At 36.8% G+C, this 27482-nt stretch overlaps 1 protein-coding gene across 2 annotated transcripts in view; it reads left to right on the top strand.

The window, feature by feature from the left end:
- Positions 1-27482, top strand: part of KMT2E (lysine methyltransferase 2E) — an 86158-nt gene that overhangs the window by 49130 nt on the left and 9546 nt on the right. For both annotated transcript variants that reach the window (XM_032402333.1, XM_032402334.1), the window contains 11 exons: positions 220-278; positions 1204-1376; positions 4556-4594; positions 8197-8427; positions 8547-8677; positions 9690-9807; positions 10740-10849; positions 14198-14462; positions 15597-15695; positions 25083-25247; positions 25545-25853. In XM_032402333.1, coding sequence (XP_032258224.1) covers positions 220-278; positions 1204-1376; positions 4556-4594; positions 8197-8427; positions 8547-8677; positions 9690-9807; positions 10740-10849; positions 14198-14462; positions 15597-15695; positions 25083-25247; positions 25545-25853 — 1699 coding nt within the window. The remainder of the gene's footprint in view (positions 1-219; positions 279-1203; positions 1377-4555; positions 4595-8196; positions 8428-8546; positions 8678-9689; positions 9808-10739; positions 10850-14197; positions 14463-15596; positions 15696-25082; positions 25248-25544; positions 25854-27482) is intronic.

Raw genomic sequence — 27482 nt, forward strand, 5'->3', positions numbered from 1 at the left:
AAAGTTATTTTCTTAAAAGAGTGCAATAGAGTCACTTAACGGTCATCTGCTAATTATGCTAGATAAGATCTAACTAAGGCAAGGGACAATACATATATTTTATATTGTTCGTTTTTCAGTAAGAACATCAGAAAAATTGTGAAGTTTATCACATTTAAAACTGATCTACTTATATCTAAATTCATGAAAGTTTGATAAATCATTAATATTTTAATACAGGAATTTGGATAAAGAGAGGGCAGTGCTACTACAACGCCGGAAAAGGGAAAATATGTCAGGTAGGTGAAAAGGATCTATACTAAATTAAGATTAGTGTGATTGAGAGAATGAGTGGCCTGTATATTTTAGTCAGATGTAAACACCTTGCCAGTGAATGTTGATTGTATATATGACTTAGAATCAGGTAGAGATTTTAAATAGTCTTTTTTTATTTATAGATTATAGAATAAGAATGTACTTATTTTAGAAAATGTGGGAAGTAGAGGAAAATAAAAATTAAATCATTCATATTTTTCTACAAAGGTAACAAATTGGTTTAAGGAAGTATTAAAATATGTTGGCTTTTCAGGGAGATGGTGATCCATTAGTTTATCATATGGAATAGTATTTTTTTCATTTTTAGGAATAGATTTTAGAAGTATAACTACAGTACAACTTTCATTTTGGCTTAAAACGGTATTAATACAAATGGTTTTGAATAATCATAGTTTATTGAACTATTTCTGTTTGATGGACATTTAGGTTGTTTCCAGTATTTTTTGTTTTGTTTTTGTTACTACAAATAGTACCTTCAATGAAACCGTCTTGGTTAAGTTTTTTGGATTTTCGTTCACTTTATCTTTGGATACATACCTAGAAATAGGATTACTGGGTGAAAGGGTAAATGTAGAATTTTGCTAGATATGGCTAAATTCCCTTTCATAGGGAATTTTGAATTTCCTTGCAGTTTATGCAAGTGCTGGTTTCCAACAGTCACAGCATCTCAGTATATTGTCAGACTTTTGCATCTAGTTTAATGTATAAGAAATGGTACTTGCAGTTTGCATTTAAATGTATCTTACTTTGAGTGAGGTGAGGAAGTAAAAAAAATGTTTATTCTTCAGACAGATGGAGATACAAGTTTGCCATATAGAGTGCTGTTTTGTTTTTTATTTTGTTCGAAATAGTATTATAAGTACAATAATTTTTATTTTGCCTTGGAAGATGGTGATACCAGTGCAACTGAGAGTGGTGATGAGGTTCCTGTGGAATTATATACTGCATTTCAGCACACCCCAACATCGATTACTCTAACTGCTTCACGAGTTTCCAAGGTTAATGATAAAAGAAGGAAAAAAAGTGGGGAGAAAGAACAAAATATTGCAAAGTGTAAAAAAGTAAGTTTTTCCTTTCTTAAGATGAGTATATGGGAAGTAGTGGGAGCTGAGTTTTACAGGAAAGGCAGATGAGTATTGGATGGTAGCCAGAAAAGTTGGCAGAATCTAAGCTTTTTAAAACTCATTTTAAAATTTTAATATGTTTTAAAGTTTGGAGTGTAATAGAGAAGAATGTTTGCATAATGATTTGCAATCATCACTAATGAAACTAGTCATAGAAATGCAAAAGCTAAAAGAAAAAAAAAAAATTGCTGTTTTACAAAACAGAAATAACAGTCCTAAATTTTTAATAGCTTATGAACAGGTAAAGGAGCACAGAATGATTGTGAATGATTGTTTATAGTTCTCTGAATCATATTTAATCATTTTAATAAGCCTCCATATTTGTTGAATTTCTTATCATGTAGATTTCTTTCACTTAAATTCTATGTGATAAATTATCCCAAGGATGTAATGGCACAAAACCATTTCTGGGCCACTTTTTCATTAAATTTGTTGTAATTGCTATTGAAGATTTTTGTCTGCTCAGGTAAAAAATACTTTTCATGATGACTATATTGCTATTATAGAGTGAAATTATCCCTAGATATATAATCAGGGTTTTTTTCAAAGAAAGCATTTTTTCCTCGAGTAATTCTTCATGATATTATCTGGTTGTTTAATAGACAGCATGTACTTTGAATTTTCTAATTTCACCTCCCTGTTTAAAATATACTTTGACTATAGCAGTCTTCACATATTATGTCCCTCTCCAGTTCTGCTATTCTTCTACCTGTATTTTATCCATTCTGTATAATTTGTTACTAAATTCTACCTGCACTTTCTCGGTGTTACCTTTTTCTTTTTCTTTTTTTAAGTAAGCTCCACACCCAGTGTGGGGCTTGAACTTACGACCCTGTGATCAGGAGTCACAGGCTGTACTGACTGAGCCAGCCAGGTGTCCCACGGGGTGTTATCTTTGCTTATGCTGTTCCCTTCACCATTTAGAATATTCTATTCTCGGGATGCCTGGATGGATCAGTCAGTTAAGCATCTGCCTTAGGCTCAGGTCATGATCCCAGGGTCCTAGGATCTAGCTGCATCAGGCTCTGTGCTCAGTGGGGAGCTTGCTTCCCCCTCTGCCTGCCGCTCCCCCCTGCTTGTGTTCCCTCGCTCCCTCACTCTCTGTCAAATAAAATCTTTAAAAAAAAATGCCTCTTACAATTTAGGAATTCATGATCAGTATTGACTCACCTTTTTCATCTCATGCTTTCAAGTTATGCTTTCCTATTTATTGTAAAAAAGTTACTTGAGTGGCGCCTGGGTGGCTCAGTCATTAAGCATCTGCCTTTGGCTCAGGTCATGATCCCAGGGTCCTGGGATCGAGCCCCACATCAGACTTGCTGCTCAGCGGGAAGACTGCTTCACCCTCTCCCACTCCCCCGCTTGTGTTCCCTCTCTCTCTCTCAAATAAATAAATAAAATCTTAAAAAAAAAGAATCGGACACTTAACTGACTGAGCTACCCTCGTGCCCCATGAACTATTAATTCTGTTAATGATGCACAATAACATAGAAAAAGACGTGTATTGGGACTATCCTTCAAATTCTTTTTTTTTTTTTTTTTTTTAATTTCAGCAGCATAGCCATTATCCAGCCTCAAAAATCTTTAAGTCATCTTTAGTTTTGGACGTTCAGATTTATTTTCAAAAGCACTATTGATTTTTTTCCTTTGGAATGTCTCTTATATTTTTATTTTTCTTCCTTTTGTTTCTACAAACCCTTATCACCTCATAGTAGTGCAGTAATAACTTACCATCTTTAATTTCTCCAATTTATCCTCTTTCTGCTTCACAACATCCTACATTTGGTTATGTTTCCTGGGAATATTGTTCTTATATTTCTGCTCAGAAGTATTTTATTGATTCCTCCACCATAAAGAAAAGCATACCTGTATTTTAAGTTGGAATCATAAAATCTGACTTTAAATAAGGCTTCCATGATCTAATTTAAAATTTTTAGCCAATTTTATGTCCTACTCTTCAGTAGGTACAAGTGTGTGTCTTAGTTTTTCCTTGAATGTGATGTATTTTTTCCTATTTGCCTTCTTTCATATTTCTTTCTATAATTTTAAAAAATATTTTATTTGAGAGAAAGGGAAAGCACAAGGGGGCTGCAGAGGGAAAAGGAGAAGCAGACTCCCTGCTGAGCAGGGAGCCCCCTGGGGCACGGGAAGGCTTGACCCCAGGACCCTGAGATCATGTGGAAGTAGATGCTTAACCTCCTGAGCCACCCAGGCGCCCCTCATATTTCTTTAGTACTAGGATTGTGTTCCTTTCAGTTGTTCATCTGAGTACTTCCATTCTCCAAAGTCTACCTAGCTCTTTTCACATGTTTTCCATGAAGGTTCATTGCCTTGTTTTTGTTAATAAATCTGCTTTCTTCTGACATGTCGTCTACACATAAACTTGACAGTTAAGTGTATTTGGATCTATATTGCTTACTCTCGGTTTATGTTTGTTAGTCTCCCTAGAGACTTTGGGGTGGAGTGATGACAAAGATAGGAATTAAATGTTAAATACTACTTCAGGACCCAGCAGATTAGTGAGATGTTACTAAATATTTATTGAATAAATACAACTGTTTATTACTTAAGCCTCACTACACGTTCAAATACACTTATTAGTTGACTTAGAGAAAGTAGTAACACTATTTTATCACTCCCAAAACTTATCTAATGACTTCAAAAAATTACTGTAATATTACAGAAAATTTGAGATTTTTTTAAAGCAATATCATGTACATATTCTCATGTTCTTAAATAGTCTGCATTCTTTTTTTTTAATTTGAGTATAGTTGATATACATTGTTACTTTAGTTTCAGGTATACAAAGTGTGCATTCTATTTTTTTTAAGATTTTATTTGAGAGTGAGAGAGAGAGCGAGAGCGAGCGTACAAGTGGAGGGGAGGGGCAGAGGGAGAGGGAGAAGCAGACTCCCTACTAAACAGGGAGCCTGATGTGGAACTTGACCTTTGCCGAATACAGATGCTTAACCGACTGAGCCACCCAGGTGCCCCATCTGCATTCTATTGTTAATAATAGAGTAATATTCTAGTAGATGACTTTAGTGAACTGATTGATTCTTAAATATTATATCCAGTTTTAAAAAAAACTAACTTAGAATTTCATGTTATTTCAGGCCTTTCGTGAAGGATCTAGGAAGTCATCAAGAGTAAAGGTAAATACATTAAATTTAAGTCCTTAGTACCAACTGTCAGTTTTTCAGGAGCTTACTAAGTGATTGCTTGTACATAATCTTTATGTTCTCTTCATTGTGTATCATGTCATTGCTTATTATCTTTAAGATATGGCACCATAGAGAAGTGGCACCATAGAGAATCCTCATTTGATTAATGTGCCACTTTTGGAGTTTATTCACACTGTTAAAAGTATTAAGCAAAAGGAGATGGTATATAAGTAATTGCTAATATCAGATTTTGGATAATCTGAATTTCAGTTATTGCATTCCATGCCTCCCAGTACCACTTTGTATACTGGACATATGAATGCAAAATCACACTGAGAATTTGAAAATTTGCTATTTTTTTTTTTCGTATAGTTGGGATTCTAGTGATTTAGTCAAGTAAGTTGTTATAAAATACTATAAAATCACCATTGAAGTACAAAGTAGTCCCCTGTACCTTGAATTAATTAGAATATATCCTCAATTTTGTAGATGTCCAGATTGCTGAGAGAGGCAAGGCTTGTCAGCTCTGCTTCCCCCTAAAAGATAGGTATTGGATCACAGAGGTCAGCTATATAGTGTGACTGTAGTTTTCTAGGTGATGTGGTTCAAGGATAGTGGGTTTCTCAAGTTGTCAGATAGTAAAATAGGATGTGGGGAGCATGTTACAGTATATTTGTTGTGCCCATAGTGTAAAGCATAATAGTTATTCATTATTCCACATTCTCTGGAAAACAGATCATTAAACAGCTGTCTAGTGATGATGATTGCATGCTTTTGTAGTTCTTTCTCAAGAAAGTTAATACATGGTGTCACTCAACAGACTGCAAGCCCAAAGTTTCATAGAATGTTCTTAAAGTTGGGGATTTTATACTTACTATATATTTAACTTGGGTTTATGGGATATTCTCTGACATAGCATACAGTCTGAAAAAGTTTTTGAATTGAGCTAGTGGAAACTTAATATTCTTGATAGTTTTCTTTTCTTTCTAATTTATGCAGTCATTCCAATAGCAGGTTTATTGAAGATGGTGCATCTTTTACTTAAGTGAAATATTTTCATTTGTTGTGTAAAGAAATGACTAAGGAAGTAAACTTTTAATAATGCTTTGTGCATCTTTAAAGATATTTTTTTACTTAACTCAGAGATACCTCATTGAGATCATAACAGTTCCAGTTAATAATTCTATAGTATTTATAGGTTCAAGAGATACAGAAGAATTTACTGTATCTAATATATACCAGGTCAGTAGAAGGCTTGGGTGGGGGAGAGAGTAAAAAAGAAAGAAAAAATTTTTAAATTTAGATTTCTTCAATAAAGCTGATGAAAGCTTTGACATGTAGTATTTCATATTTGTGTAAAAATCTGTTACAAGGTGGTCATTATAATGTGGGATTTATAATTACATAAAATATCAGTTGGTAAAAATAAACCTACTCCTGTCAAATAATTGAACAACGTACTATAGTTTGTTTCATTGTAGGAAAGAATGATACTTTTTGATAAATTTTAGTGTCACTGTATGTGTGTACATGTCTAACAGGATATAGAAGGGTTTTTATGAATTCTACATGTGATTTTAAAATTTTAGTTATGTATGTTGTACATATTTTAGAAATAATCTTTTCTCATCAAGGTGTTCAGTGTTGTAGAAAGAAACTGATGAATAGCATTTACAAAAAATTGAAATGTCATGTGTTAAAACCAATTAGAAATTAGAAATCTGAATGATGCTAATGAAACATAAATGTTTTTGTTATCTGCATTGATTGATTTTCATTCTAAGATTGCAAATAAGAATTGTTGTGGGAGGGGCACCTGGGTGGCTTAGTCATTAAGTGTCTGCCTTTGGCTCAGGTCATGATCCCAGGGTTCTGGGATCAAGCCCCACGTTGGGCTCTCTGCTCAGTGGGGAGCCTGCTTCTCCCTCTCCCTCTGACACTCCCCTTGCTTGTGTTTGCTCTCTCTGTCTCTGTCAAATAAATAAAAGCTTAAAAAAAAAAAAAAAGAATTGTTGTGGGAGTCCACATTTTAATATATTTTTAAAATGTGTGGTAATGGTGCCTATCTATAAATTGCATTCCAGCAAGAGAAGTGTCCCCTTTTGTTGTTGTGGGTTTTTTTTTAAGATTTTTTTTATTTTTGGGGCGCCTGGGTGGCTCAGTTGGTTAAGCGACTGCCTTTGGCTCAGGTCATGATCCTGGAGTCCCTGGATCGAGTCCCGCATCGGGCTCCCTGCTCGGCAGGGAGTCTGCTTCTCTCTCTGACCCTCCCGACCCTCCCCCCTCTCATGTGCTCTCTCTCTCAGTCTCTCTCTCTCAAATAAATAAATAAAAAATCTTTAAAAAAAAAAAAAAAATTTTTTTTAAGTAATCTCTACACCCACCATGGGGCTCAAACTCACCACCCCAAGATCAAGAGTCGCATGCTCCTCTGACTCAGCCAGCCAGGCGACCCCCCTTTTTGCTCTGTAACAGATTAAGAGAGGCTATAACTTTTTGTACTTGGCATATAGCATTCTTATCTTATGGGTTTTTAGTAGGAGGTATAGATGAAGAGCAAGTATTTAAGTTTAAAGGTTCGTGCTGTTACTGTGACCCTTGAATTTAGACTGTGAACCATTTTGGGTCGTTTTACATTCTGTGAGACATTTTGTTCTCATGTCAAATTTATCATGTGGACAGTTGATTATAGATCTTGAAATTACACTAAATTAAGATATCAAAGTGTATTTTTAAATAAAACATGTTAAAATTGTAGTCTATCAGAACTGAGTACAAGGTAGATATTGACAGACTCTAATAAAAAATTTCATGTTATCTTTTTTTTTTTTAGAAAGTGCCCAAGAGAGCAGTGGGGGAGGGGCACAGGGAGAGGGGGAGAGAGAGAATCTTAAGCAGGCTCCACGCCCAGCTCAGGGCCCATGCGGGTCTTCATCTCACGGCCCTGAGATCATGACTTGAGCCAAAATCAAGAGTTGGACACTTAACCGACTCACCAGCCAGGCGCCCCTACGCTCTTTTTTTTTAACCATTAGCTGACAGTGACTCCAAAGTTTTGGGTATTTGCAGTTTTATTATTGGCCTCCATTTGGCTACAGTGCTGGTGTCATTGAAGCCTGAATTTATGCTAGTGCAACATCACGGGGCCTCCTTTAGTTTTCTAAGTCCTTATTTGTCTGGCATGCAGTATAAAGACATAGTAGGCTGCTCATTTGTGGTCTGTTTTTGCCTAGGACCAACTCAGATTTATATTATGTTCTTTTTCTTTTTTTTTTTTTTAAAGATTTTATTTATTTATTTGACAGAGAGAGACACAGCGAGAGAGGGAACACAAGCAGGGGGAGAGGGAGAGGGAGAAGCAGGCCTCCTGCTGAGCAGGGAGCCCGATGCGGGGCTCGATCCCAGGACCCTGGGATCGTGACCCCGAGTCAAAGGCAGACGCCCAACGACTGAGCCACCCAGACGCCCCTATATTATGTTCTTTTACATAGATTATCATTTATTTGTGTGTGTGTGTGTGTGTGTGTATGTGTATAAATACATATAAATACTTAGAAGTCCAGATATTAATGCTTAGTTTGCTGTGATTTTAGGGTTCCGCTCCAGAGATTGATCCTTCATCTGATGGTTCAAATTTTGGATGGGAGACAAAAATCAAAGCGTGGATGGATCGATACGAAGAGGCAAACAGTAACCAATATAGTGAGGGTGTTCAGAGGGAGGCACAAAGAATAGCTCTGAGATTAGGCAATGGAAATGACAAAAAAGAAATAAATAAATCAGATTTGAATACCAACAATTTGCTCTTCAAACCTCCTGTTGAGGTAAGTACATCATTTGCCAAAAAAAATTATGAAAGAAAAACCATTTTCTAATGCATATCTCGAGTAGTTATATTGAAAGCAATCAGGTTTAATTAATCTCAGCATTTCTCTGGTTTTAGAGCCATATACAAAAAAATAAGAAAATTCTGAAATCCGCAAAAGATTTGCCTCCTGATGCACTTATCATTGAGTACAGAGGGAAGTTCATGCTAAGAGAACAGTTTGAAGCAAATGGATATTTCTTTAAGAGGTATATTCATTTATTTTACCACTTATCTGTAGTTAAGAATTGTTTTTGCTATTTTACTGGGATGCTGTCTGTGTTCATATGTATTTTGCTTTCCTCAGTGATCATTTTGATAACATTTAAAAGTGTGGTGTGATTGAACAGTGACTAATGATAACTTTGGAACTATAATAAAATATAGCAAAAAGCAGATGTATTCCTCAGTCTCTTACCCATCTCTATCTTGCTGACAGTCCTACAGCAGTCGACTTCAAAGATAAACTGCAGCAATATAGGTGGATGTTAATTAAAAACTCTAATGATTACCTAAGATTATAAGGACTCCTTCTGCATCCAGTACCTTTCCTAACTCTTTGTAACATAATTGGTAGACCCTGAAAAGACCATTGGTGATCACAAGCAAAACCCCTTCCTCTTTATTAAAGGATGTTAGATTTGCTCTTACATTATTGCCACCACCTTAACTGCCACTTTCTTGGTACTGGAATGTCTCTGGAGTCTCTTCTGTGGTTTGTGATTTTGGTGGGGGTTTGATGTTGTGACCCATTGCTTCCCTGAGGTCTGGAAATAGTTGGTATCTCTAGAGAGAGAACATTCTCAGTCTATATGATTATTAAAAGTATTTGTTTATAACTTGAGTTTTTAAGATTTGAAACATAAACAAGAATACTTCTCTTTTACATACAAATTTTATCTGAAACAGTGCTATAAATCAAACAAGTGCACTAGGAAATAAGGATTTTAAAGGCATCCAGTTATGAATCCTTCTGTAAAGGCAGTAGTCACTCCCTTTTTATTTTTCCTTGTAAATTTGAATTTCTACTTCCAATTAATTACCTTTGATTTAGATAAGATTATTGGAGCAGTTAAAAATCTAATTAGCATGAACTAGCCCTTAATGAGTGGGTTCTGGTATCAGATTGCCTGTATCCAAATCTTGGCTTCACTATTTACTTTGAGTCTTTTTTAAGTTTGTTAATATGTTAATGTTTATAATGCATTTCTTTCTTTGTAGACCATATCCTTTTGTTTTATTTTATTCTAAATTTCACGGGCTAGAAATGTGTGTTGATGCAAGGACTTTTGGGAATGAGGCTCGGTTCATCAGGCGTTCTTGTACACCCAATGCAGAGGTAAGCTTATAGAAATCTTTTTGGGAGGCAGGGTTTGGGGGATGTATGGAATCAAGTATCAAACAAATCTGGTAGCCTTCTTAACCACTGATGCATTTTATTATTGCCTAGTGTGATTCCATTGTGAAAAATTAGGTGATATTGGGCTGTGAGGTCTTAAAAATGACTTTGCACATTGAAGAAATTGTGATGTTCTTTGTAAAAGAAAATACTGGACTTCTGTTTATTTCTGAAGCTCTATGGGTCAAATACATGATCTGATTGTATCAAGATAGATGACAAAACTGAAAGCTAAAGTAGATTTTATATGTGCTACTATAAAATTTTTTATAAAACTGTTCTAATTTGGAGCCTAAAGTAGTATTTCTGGTTTTGGTTTGGGTTTTTTTTTTTTTTTTACACACCAAAATAAACATTAATTTATAGCTATGTTACAGTTGAGTATAGGTTTTGAAACCAGAACTTTTCTAGATTCGTGTCTTCTCTTTGACGAACCAGCTTTGTAACCTTGCCTATGCTTGTTTTACCTTTAAAAACTTGTTAAGAGGACTAAAGGAGTTAATACATGTGAAGTACCTAGAACAGTGTAAGTATGGTGTTAACTGTACCATTACTCATGACTTCATGTCATCAAATCGAAGGTACCATCCCTTATAAAACTCCCAATTTCAGGGATACTCAGAGGGGAAAAATATGCATTTTGCAGTCAATGAAGTGTAGTATTTGCTTTTTAATGCTACATGGTGGACTGTAGAGTTTGCATCACTGTACTTGCAACTACCACCGATTTATAGTTACAAGTCTTGTAATTGCATTATTTTTCCCATTGTACTCATGAATTACTTTGAAAAGTTTTCAAAATTGCAGGATGAGGTGCTTCTAAAGATAGACAATAATTTATAAAAATGTAAAATTATTCTTTTAACTAACAGGTGAGGCATGAAATTGAAGATGGAACCATACATCTTTACATTTATTCTATACAGAGTATTCCAAAGGGAACTGAAATAACTATTGCCTTTGATTTTGACTATGGGAATTGGTAAGTCCAAGTTTCTAAATATGTTATCTGTTTTGAAATAGTTCCTTAAGGTCCTCCTAAAAATCGAGGTATTGTCATTACTTTCATAGCTTTTTATTTGTATTTATTATGAGGCAATGAAATGTACTTGAAAACAGGCATTTTGGTGTCAACTTCCACTAAGCGTTATTACTTAGTTCTTTTCCAAACTTTATTATTGTAATGTAAATGATCATAGTAATTAAAAAAGGTAGTCCTAATTCAGCCATACAACACTGACCTTGTTTACATGAGAATTTGTTCTTTCTGGTATTTTAGGGGGTACAGTTTTAGTCTTAACAGTTAATTTGGCTGATCAGTGTGAATGGATAATTTCACTTTTGCCCCTCAAACAAAAGAAATTGTGTAAATTTTCTCCTGGAGAGAAACTAAATGATGGTGGTAGGGATATGGAGGGCAGAGTTAAGAAATACTGAGGAGATGAAAAATGTGAGCTTTGGACTCACACAGACCTGTACCTGAATGCTGTCCCAACCGTTTAGTAACTGTGCAGTATAAATTTCTTTTCTTTGTTGGAGTCCTGTAAGGAAATTCTGAGAACTGTTGTTCTGAAACACTAGGGAAATAAACTTAATTCTGAGCATAAAAACTTCAGTTTAAATTCTCTGTAAATTATATTCTGTAGTGTTTTGCTTTCACCTTTTCTCATTCATTACTTTTGAGATTTGGTTCTATTCCATGTAGCTCTAGTTCACTTATTTTCATAGCCAATGGCATTTATCCATCCCTCTTATTGGATTTTTAGATTTACCAAAACTGTTTCTATGACTTTTTGAACATGTCTTTGTGGGCACATGTTCTCTCTATGGGAGGGAATCTAGGGGGTGTGCTTGCTCAGCTCTAGGATGCGCACGGCCTCAGTGTTTACCAGACATGGGGTGGTGAATAGTTTCTATTCTCACACCCTTCTTCCTTGCTCCACTTCCTTACGACTTTTAAAAACTGATGCTAATCCATGTGAAATGGTATCTTTTTATGTTTTTATGTTTTTATTTATTTATTTTTTTAAGATTTTATTTATTTTTTGACAGAGAGACACAGTGAGAAAGGGAACACAAGCAGGAGGAGTGGGAGAGGGAGAAGCAGACTCCCTGCTGAGCAGGGAGCCTGATGTGGGACTCGATCCCAGGACCCTGGGATCACGACCTGAGCCGAAGGCAGACGCTTAACGACTGAGCCACCCAGGCGCCCCTCTTTTTATGTTTTTAATTATCATTTTCCTTATTTTATGAGCCCAAGGATCTTTTTGTATTATTAATTTGTCATTTGGATTTCCTCTTTTATGAATTGTTTAATCATCATCAATTTTCCTGCTGGACAGTCTTTTTCTGATTTTTGGGGGGGAGGAGGGGGATGGTTCTTTTTGTATCCTGTAGTCTATTTGGTTATAAGCATTTCAATTCATTTCCTCCTATTCTGTATTTTTTTTTTTAATTAATTTATTTATTTGACAGCGAGAGAGGGAACACAAGCAGGGGAGTGGGAGAGGGAGAAGCAGGCTTCCCGCAGAGCAGGGAGCCCGATGCGGGGCTAGATCCTAGGACCCTGGCATCATGACCTGAGCCAAAGGCAGACGCTTAACGACTGAGCCACCCAGGCGCCCCCTCCTATTCTGTATTTTATTTTCAAAATTTTGTATGGTAACCTGTTTAAATGAGTCAGTTTTACATGCCTATTATGTTTTCTGTCAGTGAAATTCCACTTCCTGCACTGTGCATCTCTACTTGATTGTTGGGAGTCAAATTTAGTATAGCTTACTAAGCATTACCTTGTTAGCCCCTTTTCTCCCAGATGGTGGAAAATTTAGCATAATGGCTCTTTGCTCATTGCTTTGAAAGACTGTTTCCCATAAGTGGTTAAGAATATAAGCTTTTTATAATCTGACTGGTTTCAAATCCTAGCTTGGTTGCTTATTATTAGCTATGTAACTTTGGACCAATTCTTCATCTCATTATATCATAATAGGAGAATAATAATACTCACCTAACAGGAATGTTTTGAAGATTCAGTGAGTTTAAGATATGTAGAGTGTTTAAAACAGTTCCTGGCACAAAATAAGTGCTTTTAATAAACATTAGCTGTTCGCCATCATTATATGCTGTTGTTATCCTACAATCAAAGAAAACGTCTAGAAAGAGTTTCAACCTAGTTTCTAGTGATACCTAATTTGGGGAAGTGGGGGCATTAGATCATCAGTTTTTGAGTTCTATCCCTGATTCACAGATTTTAGCCAGTTTGACTTGTACTAATCTTGAAATTGAGTAAGGAGCAGTATTGGAAACTTAGGAAAGTAAATTATTTTTATGGCGAACAAACATTAAACTACTTAAAACATGTAAAATGGGAGGCTTCTACTGTTTAACTCAGGTTTGGGCATTTTGCCTGCATCCTGGAGAGAAACTAAATGATGGTGGTAGGGATATGGAGGGCAGAGTTAAGAAATACTGAGGAGATGAAAAATGTGAGCTTTGGACTCACACAGACCTGTACCTGAATGCTGTCCCAACTGTTTAGTAACTGTGCCACTTTGGACAAAATGCTGAACCTCTCTGCACTTTTAATCTTCTCTGTATGGTAGAAGTAATAATTATCACTGCAGTGAAAATGAGAGATAGTGCAATTATTTTTCAAGTGTCCATTTGAAAGAGGGAACACCTAAGAGGGGCAAAGGGAAACATAACTTCACCTTTTTTCAAGGTGGCTTTTTAAAGACACCTGGTTATCAAAGTCATTTCTTGAAGTATAAGACATAGTTCAGGCTTGGGACCACTGAAGTAAATACCATTTTTGCCTTAATGTGAGCCAAAGAATCATTTTACTTAAAAGGACTCAATTTTAATTTATTGAGTTTTTTTTTTCTTTCTTCTAAACCATAACTGGGTCAGAAATCAACTTCTTTTTTTTTTTATAAGATTTTTATTTATTTATTAGAGAGAGAGAGACAGCAAGGAGGGAACATAAGCAGGGGGGGAGTGGGAGAGGGAGAAGCAGACTCCCCGCCAAGCAGGGAGCCCGAGATGCGGCGCTCGATCCCAGGACCCTGTGATATGACCTGAGCTGAAGGCAGTCGCATAATGACTGAGCCACCCAGGCACCCCCAGAAATCGACTTGTAATGATTATGTTTTTTAAATGAGGGGGAAAAATCTTCTTTTGTGATAGTTACCATGGGAATGCAAATGAGTGAAAAGTAAGGATTGCTTATAAGTAGTAGTCGTAGCATACAATTTTACAGAGTTGCAGCTTAAAATGGATTAGAAAATTTTGCACTTTGTGTCTTGAATAAATATTTAACTGGTTATCTTTCTAGTAAGTACAAGGTGGACTGCGCATGCCTCAAAGAAAATCCAGAGTGCCCTGTTCTAAAACGTAGTTCTGAATCCACGGAAAACATCAATAGTGGTTACGAGACCAGAAGGAAAAAAGGAAAAAAAGAAAAGGATATTTCAAAAGAAAAAGATACGCAAAATCAGAATATTACTTTGGATTGTGAAGGAACAACCAACAAAATGAAGAGCCCAGAAACTAAACAGAGAAAGCTTTCTCCATTGAGACTATCAGTATCAAATAATCAGGTACTGAACTGTGCTCTTCTGATTCTCAGCAGAAGTCAGCAAAAGAAAATAATCTGTCATATTTTAACCTCTTTTTTATGTAAAATGGTTTAAAATTTTTAAGTTAAATCTGTTATTTAATGAAGTACTTAGAAACATGAAACACAAGTAGAATTTGTGCAGTGTTTGTTAAGCTTGTTAAACAACTCAGCCAGCAAGTCCTTGCAGAATTGAATACAAGATTTTTCTATAACTGGGTAATTTAAAAACTTCTCCCAGATGGTATTGTCCTTAGGTTAATGATAAGTGTTTTGGTTTTTTTTTTAAAGATTTTATTTATTTGATAGGCACATCCAGAGAGGGAACACAAGCAGGGGGAGTGAGAGAGGGAGAAGCAGGCTTCCCACTGAGCAGGGAGCCCGATGCAGGGCTCGATCCCAGGACCCTGGGATCATGACCTGAGCCGAAGGCAGACGCTTAACGACTGAGCCACCCAGGTGCCCCAATAATAAGTGTTCTTAATCTAAAGTCTTAATTTCCTTTTTTTAAACATTTGGGGCATAATTAAATCAATTCTATAAGGATAAGAGAAGATTTTTCAGAGAAAATTCTCTTAACACATAAGATAATTTTGGGGGATGAGTTTGGCCCATATGTCTGCCCTGCCAGCGATGCCCTCTACATAAATGGAAGTTAGGAGGGACCATTTAGAATGAAAAGTAAGGTTTCACTCATCTCCAGTACCCCGTCTTCCGTAATTCGGTAATCAATTTAATGATAATTTCCCATAAGCTTTAAATTGAACAAACATTTATTGAGCACTTGGTGTCACTAGGCACCAGGTTTTATGAAGTAATTTTATATGTTTATGTTTTGGGAAGAATATAAACAGAAGGCTGTGCTACCATATTTGACCTTGTGGGCTCTATTAATAACATTATTGACTAGAACTTTAAAAAGCAAAATTACTTAATTTTGAACATTTTCTTGATTTAAAACCAGTTTTAAAGTTCTGAAATGGATTTAAGTAGTCTTGTACTTTTGCTGTGTTGAATGCATTAGTAGTGGTCGAAAGGCATTTATAATAGTTCAGTGTCCCTAGTTTATAGATGAAATAGTAGTTTCTTTTATAAAGCAGTCATTTCCATCTTCCAGGAACCAGATTTTATTGATGACATAGAAGAAAAAACTCCCATTAGCAATGAAGTAGAAATGGAATCGGAGGAGCAGATTGCAGAGAGGAAAAGGAAGATGGTAAGTTGGGAAGCCAGTAGCTGCTTCGTGCTGTCTCTTGGGCTGGTGACAGCTGCTTGTCCCATAGTAGTTGTTGCTGCCTTTAGGAGAGTTTTGACCCTGTTCTTTGTTTCAAGTTAGCAAACATGATGTGCCACTGAGCATTTCTCTTTGGCTTTGTTATTACCATGCAAGTAACTTGCACGAATCTTCCCTGTTTTTATGTGTGTTTGTTAGAAATTTTAGAATGTATGACATTTAACATTTTTGAAGCTGAGAACTATTAATAAATTTTAATGCCAGAATTACGGTTCAGAATGTCTTTCATTAGCGAAATGTATCTTTTCTCTTCGTAATTTAATGTAAAGCAAAAATGGAATTTTAAAGCTTATAACAGCACCAAATAAATGACTTATGTAAAAAAAAACCCCACTCTTTGGTAGCTACTATGTCTGTATCTCATACTGGTATCATAAAATAAGGTTTTCATCAAAATGCATTTGGTATTTATGTTCCTTGTTCTACTTTTTATACAGATATTTGCAAGTAAATAATACAAGATATTTTCTTAGAAATCCATGTTAATTTAGCAGTGGCTATAATATTTAGACCAGTTTGCCCAAGGATTTGAAAATGATTTTATACACCAATTAATAATCTTAGTATGGGTTTCCCCCACTCCCTTTTATTTTGTATGCTTCCTTTGTGATTTTCATGCTGTATTCCATGGAATCTCAGGTGTCCTATACTTAGGGTAGGGAGGGATAGGATCTTTGGAATTTAGTCATTGTAGGCCTACTTAATGTAAGTCTGTTATATTGCCTGGATGGTCATTCCTGTAACATTATTTCATTGTTGATGTTCAGAATTATGAGAGCCATGTGGAACTGTTTTCACAGCTTCTGGATTTCAGAGACACTGCTCTGAGGGGACAGGGTGATGTTTAAAAAACTCTATAGGAGAAAGTACTGAAGGAATTGGTTATAAAGAGAGGAGTTTTTTCCTTAAACCTAAAGGAATTCTTGAACCCTTTTCAAAATTTGGATACATCTAAATTATCTATGTCTACCCAAATTACCTGTGGCCCTCTCTTGACTAGATTTTCAGTATTGGCCCATTCATTCCACAATAGCCACAGCAGTGCAAAACCGATTTAGAGTATCACTGGGTTTTGGATGAGGCATGTGTCTGGTAGGAGGAACCTCTTTTCACAAGAGACTTGAAGGGCTGTAACAACTGCTTTGAAAAAAATCATGAGATTAAAAAAAAAAAAGGTTTATTTAATGCCCTTACAATAATTTTACTCAGATTGCATTTTTAAAAAAGTTTTTATGACTGTAGGGCTACTTTAAAAATATCTCTCTTTTAATGCTGAGAAAATCGTGAACTTAGAACATCCTCATTTTCAGATCCCAGAAGAAAATAGAAATACCCTTTTGCTGATGGAACTTTGGACAGATAAAAAAGGCTTACTTGGTCCATTTTTGGTCCTGATTTTACCTGTTATAGTATGCTGTATTAAATAATAATTAATATTAATATATTAATATATTTTATTTGTTACATATAATTAATAAATTAATATAATAATTAAATTCTGTGTCCATTTTAGCATATTCATTTTAATATATCTGCTTCTAAGGTTGCTGTGCAGCTGGGTATTTTTCATTCAAGTAAATTGTGGAAAACTTGAAAAGTATCAGTGTTTAGAATTTGTCTGGTATTTTGAAGGGATATGAAATACTTAAAAATATTTGCTCCTTGACCTGTAGCTCTCAAAATCATTGCAGTGTTACTATTTCTAATTGGTACATTTGCTTTGATATCTCAATTACAGAATTTTTGGATATACTCAAATAAGCAGAATGTGAAAGCATGCATCCTAGGATTCTCAAGCCAACTGGCATGGTCTCCCCCACCCCTGCCAACATATTAGTATTTGTGAGGAACAAAATATTTGGTTTTGAAAAGTTTGAATATTAGTCAGCCTTTGGTGTCTGCCTCTTGTATTGGTTACGTTAACATTAGTAGTTGGAAAGACTAAGGACAACGCCTGAGAAACATGTTAAGCTGATTGAAATTTCCTTCTTTGACAGACTTTAAATCATTGTGGATATAATAAGAGATACTAGTTCTCTTGTATATTTATGAGATTGGGATATAAAAGGAGTTAGTCATACTCTCCTCCCAGATAAATACCATGTAATGTCCAAATTAAAATATATTTCAGCCCATCCTTTTGTAGTATAGCTTGAAGTGTAGGAAATTGATTCGACAGTGTTTACCTACATAAATGGCTTTCATACCCAACCTAATATTTAGCATTTTGCTCAGTCTCCCAAAAATTGCACCAGTGGATGTATTATTTTGGTTGCTTGCTTGTTCTTTTTGGTGGAGTTGGAAGATAAGACAATGTCTCTGCCTTCAGGGGCATTTACAGAAACAGTTACTTTTTTTTTTTTTTTTTTTTTTAAGATTTTATTTATTTATTTGAGAGAGAGCGAGTACATGAGAGGGGGGAGGGTCAGAGGGAGAAGCAGACTCCCTGCCGAGCAGGGAGCCCGATGCGGGACTCGATCCAGGGACTCCAGGATCATGACCTGAGCCGAAGGCAGTCGCTTAACCAACTGAGCCACCCAGGCGCCCTACAGAAACAGTTACAGTGCAGCAAGAAATGTGGTAAAGGAACTATAAATATGGTAACTTAAGAGCTGTGGGGGGGGGTGCTCAGAGACCGTTTCATGAGATAGGTAGTACTTATGATGGACCTTAGGAGTAGGGGTGGAACAAGTACAGATTAGCTTGTAGCTAAATTGTATGGCATTGAGTGGAGAAATAGCCTGTAGGGAAAATAGCCTGGAGGGGGTTATAAAAGTGATAAATCCTACTTGGCTGGGATCATATAGGCTGTTTTTGAGGGGAGTAGGGGAGGTAAGGTTGGTTGCTAGCAGATCACATGAAATGTTGAATGATAAAGATTTCATGGAAGAATGTTTATTCATATTATTATATAACCAAAATAGAAAGCTATTCTTTTATTAACATTTTCCTTTTCCCTCCAATCATTATTTTTTCCCCTTAAGAAGTTGTTACCTACTTACAAAAGCAAATTTGTGCCTGAATGGTATAGAACTGAATAGATTATTGACATTTGCTTTTTAGCTGGTAAGAAATACTTCTTTGGCAGTGGGTTGGAATTGACTTTGGAGAATCTTACAGTCAGCCCAGTTAAGCTATGGCAGTTGAAATACAGTAGGCTGTTTATACTCACCTGATTCCAAAACCAGGGCACTACTGAGTGGACGGACGCCCCCAGGTACACAGTAGTAGGTAAGGTGAAGTGAGGTGAGGTGGCCATAACCTTGTTAGAGGTAAAGAGTGTTTGGCAGGAGGCTATATTGGGAAGCTCACTGCATTTTGTTAAACAAGTGATCAATTAAAACATAAAGCTTTTGAAAGATTTAAATAAAAAAGGAGGCTTGTCCCCCTTCCCCGATTTATAATGGCATGAAAAGAACTTCCTAAAGTATCTTCTGATCTGTTCTCAAAATAATTTTTTGTGGCATTATGGAAAGACTGTACCTTGGGGATATATAGTCTTGGTAATATTTGATGGTATATTGTAGTCAGATTGCTTAAACTGGAATCCAGGGAAGGTGGTTCAGGAGGCCTTCACACTTAAGAGGATAGACATTTAAGAAATGGGCGCCTGGGTGGCTCAGTTGGTTAAGCGTCTGCCTTCGGCTCAGGTCATGATCTCAGGGTCCTGGGATTGAGTCCTGAGTAGGCTCCCTGTTCTGCGGGGAGTCGGCTTCTCCCTCTCCCTCTGCCACTCCCATTTGTGCTTGCTCTCTTTCTCTCTCAAATAAATGAAAAATAAAATCTTTAAAAAAAAAAAAAAAAGAAACAAAAAGGGTATGAAAAAAAAAGGGTATGAAAAGATGGTCACCCAGGTTGTGAGATGCTTGTCAAGCAGCTAGGAAAATCTGGAATTAAGTGTATATCACTGGGATATAAACTACATAAGGGCGAGAATCTGTCATTTTGTTAATTGTTATAGCCCCAGCTCCTTAGGGGAAAAAATGCCTGGCTTTTATGAAGTACATGGTCAGTAAATGAGCCTACTAAATATTTCTGGCAGCCATGTAAGTAGAGATGTAAGTAGTGAATTAATTGAAGCTTCCTTATAGGCCAGATAGTGTCCTGGAGGCCTTGCCAGGATGCAGGAGTCTCCATAATTTTCTTATCCCTCATCCTTCACACCAGAAATTACTCCACGGAACTCTAAGACATTTTGTGAAAAGAAGAGCTCTGTGGCCAGTTGAGTAAACAGTGCTTCAGGTCCCCAACTTTGAGTTTCCCAGTATACACATGGTGTGTTTAAAAACTTACTCTGTTTATGAAACCATTTCATAAACTTAGACACCCTTGCAACTTGTTTGTGGTGACACCTTTGACATCCTACAGATTTTTATTTGATGGAACAAGCATCCTGTGGGAAAAGCCTAGAAAGAATCCTGTTTCTAATGTCTCTAGGAAGTAACTTGACTTAGAAGATCGCTTTAGAAGATGCAGAAGAAATTTTAATAGTAAGATATCATTAGGATAAATTTCTTGTCAGGAAAGTCATCTGAGGATATGTGAAATATATCACCCATCTGATCAATTTTCTCTTATAACATGACTAAGTTTATGTCAGTTACTAATTTTAATTTTCTTAAAGAGGTACCCACTTTCTCTCATTCCAGAGTTTAGGAATTGTGTTTCTAAAGATGAGTGATTAATGACATTATGGTATTGAATAGCAAAAGGGAACCCATTTATTTTTATTGGTATTCTGTTCAAACAAAATGAGGATATTCAGATTTAGCTGCCTTGTAAGAAATTCAAGATTTCCAAAATCTTGTTAAAATACTTCATTCCATGCTTTCACATAACAGTGACATGTGCTTTATATAATATATACACAATTCTTACTCATTTAACAAGACTGTGAGTGTTTGCTATATGCTGAGGACCACTGAAGGTACTGGGCGGCCAGGTTCTGGAGAAGCTTTCATGGAGGATGGCATGCATGGAATAAGAAATATCAAAGAGGGCGCCTGGGTGGCTCAGTTGGTTAAGCGACTGCCTTCGGCTCAGGTCATGATCCTGGAGTCCCTGGATCGAGTCCCGCATCGGGCTCCCTGCTCGGCAGGGAGTCTGCTTCTCCCTCTGACCCTCCCCGCTCTCATGTGCTCTCTCTCATTCTCTCTCTCAAATAAATAAATAAAATCTTAAAAAAAAAAAAAAAAAAAAGAAATATCAAAGAGGAAGCAGTACTGTGAGGATAAACTGAATCATCATGTGGTAGAGAAGAAATGGGGATACCTCTGCAAGACATACTTACTAGTTTGGAATTATTCTATTGGTAATTAGTAATCTTAACCATTTTTTAAAAGATTAATAAATTAATCTCTAACTCTTGTTCAAGAGGATAAGCAAAGTTATTTGAGTGAGGAATCTCTTACTTTCTCTATTTCAAGGCTGTGGGTAGGGTAATTTGGCAGGCTGACCCTGCTGGTTCCCTTTCCTTTAAAAGGCAAGTTTTTTATTTTAAGAACCACTTTCTACCCATTAGCAAGGTAAAAAGAAAGAAACCGTGAGTCCCTAGAGGTCTTCATTTTGTTTCCTTCCCAATTCTTTCACTCTCCTACGAGGCACATTGTCCTCTAAAGCTGCTGTGGGGTACCCACAGTGCATGAGCTTGTTTTTACTCAGTGAAAAAGTACCATTATCTCTGATTATTAGGATAAGTTCTAACACTTTACTCAGTGGAGTTTATTTTTTCAGTTGCAGTATTGTGTAAAACTTGAATAGGTGTTCTTTATTATGTACCCTTGAACTATATGGACCTCACCATTTATTGAAAGGAGGCTTAGACAAGATCTTCATCGTCTCTTCCAAGTATATCAAGTTATATGATTTCAAGTCAGATTGGTGCTCCAGTGTGTTTATATACGGAAGAACAAAATTGAAACAAAAATACCAAAAATACCTACTCAAGTGATAAAGTCCTGTAAAGGGATGTTAAGCAGACTTTCTTCTGCTTACAGGAATTAAAGTACTCTATTCTATTTGCTCTATAAGACCATAAACTAAAGATCCATGTCATAAAAGCAATCTGTTGGATAGATCTCATCAGGGATCCTTCATAGTTCAGTTTAGCACCCAATACTCCAGCATTAACAATATGTCAAGTGCTAATGTAGTATTCCTGAAAGGCAAACCTGTCTAATTCTAATTCTGTATCAGCTCTATGATTGCTCAGCTCAGGTAACAGTGATTCTGAGGTTGGGTCATGGGCTTGGAATAATGAGTCATGGTTACAGAATACACAGGCCTTAGCACTAAGCCGTATCTGAACTATATCAAGCACAAATGTTAGAGTCTGCTGGGGTTAATTAGGACTCCTAGTTTCTCTAATCCCCTACACAACCTGTAATTACCCCAAGCTATCTATAGAACTGGTTATTTTTCGGTTAGGTCTATAAAATTGGCAAGTTTTCAGGCATTAAATAGATACTGTGTATCGACTGTATTCCATGCAGTGTGAACCAAATGCTGAACGACATAGGAAACTTAAGGAATTTAAAAGTAGACCAGTGTGCTCATGTTTTTTCATGTAGAAAAATTAAAGGCATGCTTATATTTCCAACATTTGTGTGTTTTTTTAAGATGAGATTGTATTAAAAGTATTAGGGTATCTCTTTAGTGCTTTCAGTTGACAGTTGTAGTAAATGTGTAAAGAGTTATGCTTAATTTTGCTTTATGTAGGATCAGTGGTGGTTAATTGGAAAGAATAAATTAGGAACCCGGAAACTTGGATAATAACTATGGCTCTGCCTTTGAATGAGTCACATAATACACATGGGCTTTGGTTTCTTCGGCAGCACAGGACTAGATTTTTTTTAAGATCTTGACTAGCTCAAAAAGATTTGAGTCACCTCTAAAGTATTTTCCTTTGACTGTCAATTAATTGTATTGTTTACACAGAGTTCAGTAGTTATTTTATTTCTTGAGAGAGAAAGCACGCACATGTGTGGAAGCTGTGGGAGGGAGGGAGAGGGAGAGAGAGAATCTTAAGCAGTCTCCATGCTCCCCACAGAGCCCAAAGCAGGGCTGGATCTCATGACCCCAAGATCGTGACATGGGCCAAAGTCAAGAGTCAGATGCTTAAGCAGGGCACCCTGGGAGTTCAGTTTTTAGGTCTTTATGTCAATTTTATCTTTCACCCTCACTCTAACCATCTAAAACAAGTAAATATTGAACTATGTCAGATTTTTGTCATAAATTCATATTTATCTTAAATACTGGTAATTTTTTATACATAAAATGATTCTTGCTAAGTTTCTTTCTTTTGGAAAAATGTACTTTTCGTCAGATCTATTTTAAAATTTTTGAAAAGAGAAAATAACCACAATAGTTAACCTCTTCTCCCTCCTCACCCCCTCCCCTGTTGAACAGGTGAAGCAGTTAGGAAAATCTTTTTTCTTTTTTTAAGATTTTATTTATTTGAGAGAGAGACACAGTGAGAGAGAGAGCAAGAGCAGGGGGAGGGGCAGAGAGAGAGAGGGAGTAGCAGGCTTCCTGTCGAGCAGGGAGCCCGACTCGGGGCTCGATCCCAGGACCGTGGGATCATGACCTGAGCCGAAGGCAGACGCTTAACAACTGAGCCACCCAGGCGCCCCAGAGAATCATTTTTTATTACTCCAGATTTCTAAATTTAGGATTTCTAAATTTAGGATTTTAGAAAAGCCCTCATACAGAGATAGGATTTTTATAAAGAGCCATGAGATGAAAGGGGTTTAAGTAAAACTTCCAGTTCGTTTTGACCACTTTTGCCTGTGCTGTTAATTTTAGTGCCCACTGCCCATCCCAAAGCAAGAGAAGTAAGGTGTGTGTGTGTGTGTGTGTGTGTGTGTGTGTCCACAAACAAGCAGCCTTACCTCTGTGGACCTCAGTTTTCTTACCTGCAATATAAAGTGAGGATAATAGGTCTTGTAAGAGTGAGACTAACTAGAAGCTTAGCAGTATTGTCACAGGAGTTTGTCCCCTTACTGAGTGTAAAAAATGAAGAAAAAGGGGCGCCTGGGCGGCTCAGTCAGTTAAGCAGCTGGCACTTGATTTGGGCTCAGGTCACAATCTCAGGGGCATGGGATGGAGCCCCACTTGGGTCTCTGCGCTCAACCAGGTAGTCTACTTGTGGACTCCTCTCTCTCTCCTCTCCCTCACCCCCTCCCCCTGCTGGTGCACATGCTCTGTCTCTAAAATAAATCTTTTTTTAAAAAATGAAGGAAAAAATACAGTAAGCAGTAGTTTCCAGAGTGTGTCTTAATGCTTAAACCTCTGCTGATAGTTACCGGGATTAAAGCCCCAAGCTTGCGTTCCTAACCCTTCTCTCTCACATCACTGACAAGAGGAGGAAAGCCAGATGGCTCTGAGACTCAGGACCTGGTTCTCTTCATCTGAAGAACTGGGCAGTCCATGGAAGCGCTTCCTGTTTCTGATTGAAAGCTGAAGCCCTTGCCAGGCCCATCAGGCCAAGGCTCTGGGTCTTGCTTTGAATACTCTCTAAGGAGAACTGAAGGACAAAGGAACTCTTGCCTTAAACTGTCAGTGGAAGACAGGAAGGTCAGAGGGTAGTAGAATGCCTTGTAAGAACTCCGACGGAGGGCAAGAAAGCTAAAGTACAGATAACCACTGACGCTTCGGGAATGCCTCCCATTTTCCACGTGCTGTTGGCAAACTGCACACTTTCTATTTGAACTCAGTAACAATTCAGTGATGTGTAATTATTATTATCCACATTTTGTAAGAGGCTCAAAAAAGTTAATAACTGGGGTCGTTAAGTTGCCTAGGGTCACAAAGATAGTAAATGACTAGTAGAGTCATAATTTGAACCCAGGACTTCACCTTATAATATCCTGCCACATGTCAATAATGTATTCACTCCCTAAGTTTCTGTGAGTGGGATCTTTTCAACATTTATTAACATGGGAATTTTGAATATTATTTTAAAAAGGGTTAACTTCCCTATTATTGAGAAAGATTTTCAGTTTGGTAAAGCAAGATAGTTTCTTACGCCTTTTTTGTGGGGGGGGGGTTGCTTTATCCTTATCGTTGACAGTCATCCAACAATATTCCTTTCATGAAATGTATTTGTAATAACAGGGCTTCCTGAGACGTTTCAGACTCTGAAGTATCTCGAATGAGTATGTGAACCGCCCCCTCCCCCCAAGCTATCATCAATAGAAATGTTTTGCTAACATCATAGAATTTTTTACATTTGTCATGAACAGTGGGACTTTAGAATTTTACTTCAAAACTATGACATTTATTATGCCACTTGAAATTTAAATTTTGTAGACAAGAGAAGAAAGGAAAATGGAAGCAATTCTGCAAGCTTTTGCCAGACTTGAAAAAAGAGAGAAAAGAAGAGAACAAGCTTTGGAAAGGATCAGCACAGCCAAAACTGAAGTTAAAACGGAATGTAAAGATGCACAGATTGTCAGCGATGCTGAAGTTATTCAGGTATAGTTTTGTTTTCATACTTAAGCACTTTCTGATAAAATTGTCACAACTGATTAGTTGCATCTGTAAAGAACTTTTAACATCTAATGCTGTTCAGTAGCATTTTTCAAATCATGAGAATTTAGACCTGAGACATAAGATTCTGTCTGCTTTTAGACTAAAAAAGTTATGTTAATTTATCAGAATTCATAAGCTTAAGGAAATTAGCTTCTGAAGTAGATGAATACTTTTAGATTTCAACTTCTCACTTCTGTAAACATAGTATCGGAAGTTCCACTCTGTTGTATTTTGAATTAGGAACAAGCAAAAGAAGAAACTGCTAGCAAGCCCCCCCCTGCCAAGGTGAATAGAACTAAACAGAGAAAAAGTTTTTCTCGCAGTCGGACGCACATTGGACAACAGCGTCGGAGACACAGGACTGTGAGCATGTGCTCAGATATCCAGCCATCTTCTCCTGATCTAGAAGTCACTTCACAACAAAACGACATTGAGAACACTGTACTTGCAATCGAACCTGAAGCTGAAACTGCACTAGCAGAACTAATTCCCGAGACTGAAGCTCCAGCACTTACTAAATGTCCTGCCAAGTACCCGAAAACTAAGAAGGTAGGGCTCTTCAGGAGCAGGGGAACTCTTCTAACGAGAATGTCTTATGATGTTAAATATATTTGTGTTTTTAAGATTCAGTTTGGGGGGCGCCTGGGTGGCTCAGTCGTTAAGTGTCTGCCTACGGCTCAGGTAGTGATCCCAGGGTCCTGGGATCGAGCCCCGCATCGGGCTCCCTGCTCAGCGGAAAGCCTGCTTCTCCCTCTCCCACTCCCCCTGCTTGTGTTCCCTCTCTCACTGTCTCGCTCTCTGTCAAATGAATAAATAAAAAAATCTAAAAAAAAAAAAAAAATTCAGTTTGGAACATCTCGTAAGGAACAGAAGGCATAGTTTTTACACTTAAAGAGTTTTTAAACTAAGAATGAGAATCACAAAACAGTAAAATCAGTTAATAAAAATGTTTCCACTGTTGTTAACTTTCTTTTAGAATTGCAGATCACAATGTAATGATTTTAATAATTTATGAAAATTCCTTTTTATGCTCCTATGTACTAAATTTACACTTTGCAGAAACAATTGGTTTTACATATGTTATCCTTTATTCTTTGTATTTCCTACAATTTTCACAGTATAGGTAGATTATAAGAATTAAATGTGAAGAAATTGCTGATTGCCATAAAGAAGGGTAGTTTTAGAGGAATTTATCCATCTTTGAAAAACTGTCAGACTTAATAAAGCAATTATGGGAAACTATTCACTGAGATAAACCAACCTGAGCTTTACAGCTCAGAAATAACAGAACATCCTTAGGAAGCACCCCCAGCCCCCAGTATAATCTAGTAGATTGGAGCAGAGATATCAAAGTGGTAATCCTTGGGCTCTTTTTTGGGGGGGGGGGGGTTAGATCATAACAGGATTCTTCTTGTACACTTAACATAACAGAATGTTTTGAAACTTAATTTATCTTTTTTTTTTTTTTTTTAAAAGATTTTATTTATTTATTTGAGAGAGAGAGAATGAGAGACAGAGAGCACGAGAGGGGAGAGGGAAGAGGGCAGAGGTAGAAGCAGACCCCCTGCTGAGCAGGGAGCCCGATGCGGGACTCGATCCTGGGACTCCAGGATCATGACCTGAGCCGAAGGCAGTCGCTTAACCAACTGAGCCACCCAGGCGCCCGAAACTTAATTTATCTTGTTCTTACCAGATCCATTACAGTTTGAGGTACCGTGAAACCAGGAGAAGTATATTCAGTAAACATCTAGGATGAACCCAGGAGTATACTTTAATGGCGAGTCAGAGGGTTAGTTAGAGACAAGATCTAAACACCGTTCTAATTGGAAGGCTGTACTCTTCCTTACTGCCCCATGGATCTTGAATAAGCAAGCCCACACTTGCCTTAACCATGAGCAGTTAAATGTATGTTAATTATACTGGAATTAAAAAAACAAAAACAATGAGCAGTTATTTTTGCCCACTTTGGAGGGACAAAAAATAATTGCAACTTTTCTTTGTAATTTAGGTTAGTGAAAAGAAAAACTCATGTTTAAAGAAGCTACTTTCTTAACTACAAATATGACATAATTCCTGCCTTTTAATTTTTAAATGGCTAAATTATTGTGGCGCTATCAATTTATTTAAATTCCTGGTTTGAGATGTAGACTTTTACTCCCATTTGTTCTCTAAAAAAGC

The sequence above is a fragment of the Phoca vitulina genome, unplaced genomic scaffold (assembly GCF_004348235.1).
Source record: "Phoca vitulina isolate PV1807 unplaced genomic scaffold, GSC_HSeal_1.0 scaffold4, whole genome shotgun sequence".
NCBI classification, from domain to species: Eukaryota; Metazoa; Chordata; class Mammalia; order Carnivora; family Phocidae; genus Phoca; species Phoca vitulina.